Here is a 5000-nt window from a genome sequence, read left to right as displayed (position 1 = left end):
TCTCGACTCGCATCAAGCAGGAGCGCTTAGAGGAGGAGGAGGGGGAGGGGGAGGATGGGGAGGAAGGGGAGGGGCAGGGGGACAGTCCCAGTCAGGGCCTGTTGTTCAAAGACCGGCACCTGGTCCTGCTCTGTCCCCGCTGTGGAGAGCGTTGCTCCTCCCCTGAGGGTCTGCGGGAGCACCTGTTTAGCCACGCCCTCGACCCGAGCCGCCTGATGGAGGGGCAGGGCGGCGAGCTGGACACCAGCGTGGAGGAGGGGCCTCCGGGGGCCCAGGAGCAGCTGGACGCAGGATGTCTAGAGGAGGCTCTGAGACAGAGCCAGGCACTCGCCAACCAGCTCGCCGCAGAACTGAGGAGGAGCAGAGGCGGCGGCGGAGGGAACAGCCCCGCCCCCTCTGTCCAGCACTCGCGTAAACGAAAGATCGCCTGCGCCGTGTGCAGCCTCCGCTTCGCCCATAAGAGCCAGCTGCAGGAGCACATGTACACCCATACCGGGAAACCGTCACGCTACCATCGCTACAACCGCCTCTGCAGCCAGCTCTTCCAGGCCTCCGCCCACTTCTGCGAGGGCGCCGCAGAGCCTGGAGGAGGAGGAGTGGGCGGGGCTGGAGGCGGGGCATCAGCTGGCACCACGATGCTCTCTGAGGAACCCAACAGGGACGCTCAGGACAACGGCAGCTCCTGCTACTCCCTGGACTCTGAGGTCTCCCAGGAGAGCGTGGAGGGTGTGCCTGTGGAGTGATGTCATCAGAGCAGTGATGTCATCAGAACAGTGATGTCATCAGAGCAGTGATGTCATCACACTTTCATACAACATGTTCTGTTGTATGAAAAAGACTTTAAGATTTGTGTTGTTCTGTTTGTGTCTCTGCTGCTGTCTGATGGTCCTGTACCTGTGCAGGTGTGTGTGTGTGTGTGTGTGTGTGTGTGTGTGTGTGTGTGTGTGTGTGTATGAATGGTTCAGTCATGTGATCAGACTGTGGTGCTGTCACGTTGTGTTTTGTGTTTTCAGCTCCTGAACGTGAGTCGAGCTGCATCATGGCGATTTAAAGGATGAATATAAATCAGCAGGAGATCAATCAGAGAATAATTTAACAATTATTTTTATTTTTATGTTTCCAGCGTCTCTGATGAACTTATTCGATATTTGCAGATAATTTACTCTTCACTGATAAGCTGAATGTTGATGAGTACTTGACTGTCGGTCAGAAAAACGGGACTTTTGAATATTACTCTTTGAGTTGAGGTTGCTGCTTTACGACGGAGGATTAGGGCCACGTTATTTTTTTATTTTGAGATTAAAGTCGTAAATTTTCCAGAATAAAGTTGTAAATTTACAAGATTAAAGTCGTAAATTTACGAGATTAAAGTTGTAAATTTACGAGATTAAAGTCGTAAATTTACGAGATTAAAGTCGTAGATTTACGAGATTAAAGTCGTAGATTTACGAGAATAAACTTGTAAATTTACGAGATTAAAGTCGTAAATTTACGAGATTAAAGTCGTAGATTTACGAGAATAAAGTTGTAAATTTACTAGATCAAAGTCGTAAATTTACGATATTAAAGTTGTAGATTTACAAGATTAAAGTCGTAAATTTACGAGAATAAAGTTATAAATTTACGAGATTAAAGTTGTAAATTTACGAGATTAAAGTCGTAAATTTATGAGATTGAAGTCGTAAATTTATGAGATTAAAGTTATAAATTTACGAGATTAAAATTGTAGATTTACAAGATTAAAGTTGTAAATTTATGTGATTAAAGTCGTAAATTTACGAGATTAAAGTCGTAAATTTACGCGAATAAAGTTGTAAATTTGCGAGAATAAAGTCGTAAATTTACGAGATTAAAGTCGTAGATTTACGAGAATAAAGTTGTAAATTTACGAGATTAAAGTCGTAAATTTACCAGAATAAAGTTGTAAATTTACGAGATTAAAGTCGTAAATTTACAAGATTAAAGTCGTAGATTTACGAGAATAAAGTTGTAAATTTACGAGATTAAAGTCGTAAATTTACGATATTAAAGTTGTAGATTTACAAGATTAAAGTCGTAAATTTACGAGAATAAAGTTATAAATTTACGAGAATAAAGTCGTAAATTTACGAGAATAAAGTTGTAAATTTACGAGAATAAAGTTATAAATTTACGAGAATAAAGTCGTAAATTTACAACAATAATGTCGTAAATTTACGAGATTAAAGTCGTAAATTTATGAGATTGAAGTTGTAAATTTATGAGATTAAAGTCGTAAATTTATGAGATTGAAGTCGTAAATTTATGAGATTAAAGTTATAAATTTACGAGATTAAAGTTGTAGATTTACAAGATTAAAGTTGTAAATTTATGTGATTAAAGTCGTAAATTTACGAGATTAAAGTCGTAAATTTACGAGAATAAAGTTGTAAATTTACGAGATTAAAGTCGTAAAATTACAAGATTAAAGTCGTAGATTTACGAGAATAAAGTTGTAAATTTACTAGATTAAAGTCGTAAATTTACGATATTAAAGTTGTAGATTTACAAGATTAAAGTCGTAAATTTACGAGAATAAAGTTATAAATTTACGAGAATAAAGTCGTAAATATACGAGAATAAAGTTGTAAATTTACAACAATAATGTCGTAAATTTACGAGATTAAAGTTGTAAATTTACGAGATTAAAGTCGTAGATTTACGAGAATAAAGTTGTAAATTTACGAGATTAAAGTCGTAAATTTACGAGAATAAAGTTGTAAATTTACGAGATTAAAGTCGTAAAATTACAAGATTAAAGTCGTAGATTTACAAGAATAAAGTTGTAAATTTACTAGATTAAAGTCGTAAATTTACGATATTAAAGTTGTAGATTTACAAGATTAAAGTCGTAAATTTACAAGAATAAAGTTATAAATTTACGAGAATAAAGTCGTAAATTTACGAGAATAAAGTTGTAAATTTACAACAATAATGTCGTAAATTTACGAGATTAAAGTTGTAAATTTACGAGATTAAAGTCGTAAATTTATGAGATTGAAGTTGTAAATTTATGAGATTAAAGTTATAAATTTACGAGATTAAAGTTGTAGATTTACAAGATTAAAGTTGTAAATTTACGTGATTAAAGTCGTAAATTTCCGAGATTAAATTCGTAAATTTATGAGATTAAAGTTGTAAATTAACGAGATTAAAGTCGTAAATTTAACAGGGCCATAATCCTCCGTCGTACTGTTTTGATGATAACACGATCATTTCTTTAAAGAAGATCAGCTGATTCATCAATAATAAAGACATTGTGTGGCAGCAGCTCCTTAAGGTCACACAAACATCCTGCTGATGATTTTTACTTTCTGTGAGCCAACGTCTGTGCAGAGACTGAACTGTTGAATCCTGATCTTCCACACTCACCAGCGGACAGTGAACGCCTCGTGCTGAGCGTGTGAGGTGGACCACGAGTGAAAATGTCGGACTGTTCCTTTAATGTGACAGGAACAGGAAGCGATAAGAGCAGCAGCAGTGCCTTTTGTGATGCTTTCGATGGTTTGTTTGTGTCGTCGGTAAATCAGAGCTTCAGGACAATCTGAGAGAAGAGAAACAATCCGCCCACCAGCTGTTTGTAAAAAACATATTTTTAATGTCTGACGCTTCAGGTCACTTTGTCTCGGAGCTCAACTAAAAAAAATCATCAAAGGATCATACCGCAATTTTTAAATCATTATACTTCTCAGCATGTTTGATGAGTTTAAATCTTTATTCAAAGACCAACAGCTCAAAATGCTCAAAGAAGGAAAATCAAGTGCAGACGATGGAGTCTAATTAAAGGGGTAGTTCATGTTTTGGTGTTTGTCTGATAATTAGTTTACTGCACACAGTACGAGTCAGCAGCTGCCATGTTTGGAGAAGCCAGACGATATTTTCATGGCTTCACCTTGACTTCAACAACATTCCTCTCCTATGTTTTTAACCCCACCACCACCCTGTACTCTTCCTCATGTCGTGAAGTGTCTGAAGTCCATACATTAGACCACGCCCCCCATTATGTATGTATGACTCTATGGCTTCATAAAATCACATAGAGCTCTATGGGGACACTAGTGGACACTGGAGGAACTGCAGCTGTAAAGTTGGACATTTTAACATGGGGCTCTATGGGGACTGACTCACTGCAGGAGACAGACTCTAGTGGACACTGGAGGAACTGCAGCTGTAAAGTTAGACATTTTAACATAGAGCTCTATGGGGACTGACTCACTGCAGGAGACAGACTCTAGTGGACACTGGAGGAACTGCAGCTGTAAAGTTAGACATTTTAACATGGAGCTCTATGGAGACTGACTCACTGCATGAGACAGACTCTAGTGGACACTGGAGGAACTGCAGCTGTAAAGTTAGACATTTTAACATGGAGCTCTATGAGGACTGACTCACTGCAGGAGACAGACTCTAGTGGACACTGGAGGAACTGCAGCTGTGAAGTTAGACATTTTAACATGGAGCTCTATGAGGACTGACTCACTGCAGGAGACAGACTCTAGTGGACACTGGAGGAACTGCAGCTGTAAAGTTAGACATTTTAACTTGAGGCTCTATGAGGACTGACTCACTGCAGGAGACAGACTCTAGTGGACACTGGAGGAACTACCAAGACTAAGTTTAGTGACTGACAGTGAAGACTGAAGCACTTTAAACATGAATACAATCGCATAGTAGTCATCAGCTGGATCAATAAGCGACCTCCAGTGTTGAAAAACAGACCTGCAGTTCCTCAAGTGTCCACTGGAGGCAGACCCAAGTGAACCCACGAGGTCGCGTCTCAAAATGTTTTTTTCATGACATCTGTCAACATGTTGTACGACTCTGTTTTGATTCATGAAGCCTCAGATATATGTAAACATTTGCATAATTGGGGGCGTGGCCTAGTCGACAGGCAGGAGGAGGTGGTGTGCGGCCCATCTCAGCGCCACCTTTGTCTGCGACCGTCAACACTAGAAGACGTCAATGAGACTACATCTATGTTT

General features: G+C 39.5%; 1 protein-coding gene across 1 annotated transcript in view; it reads left to right on the top strand.

Annotated features, from left to right (window-relative positions):
• The window catches only part of zbtb25 (zinc finger and BTB domain containing 25), a 3813-nt gene extending 2714 nt beyond the window's left edge, over positions 1 to 1099 (top strand). The window contains exon 3 of the mRNA XM_061052844.1: positions 1 to 1099. This exon is cut by the window's left edge and continues 422 nt beyond it. Coding sequence (XP_060908827.1) covers positions 1 to 743 — 743 coding nt within the window. The 3' untranslated portion in view covers positions 744 to 1099.
• Positions 1100 to 5000: the final 3901 nt, after the last annotated feature.

The sequence above is a fragment of the Labrus mixtus genome, chromosome 12 (genome assembly GCF_963584025.1).
Source record: "Labrus mixtus chromosome 12, fLabMix1.1, whole genome shotgun sequence".
NCBI classification, from domain to species: Eukaryota; Metazoa; Chordata; class Actinopteri; order Labriformes; family Labridae; genus Labrus; species Labrus mixtus.
Note: the sequence above shows the minus strand (reverse complement) of the source record. Positions and strands in the feature narration are given on the sequence as shown.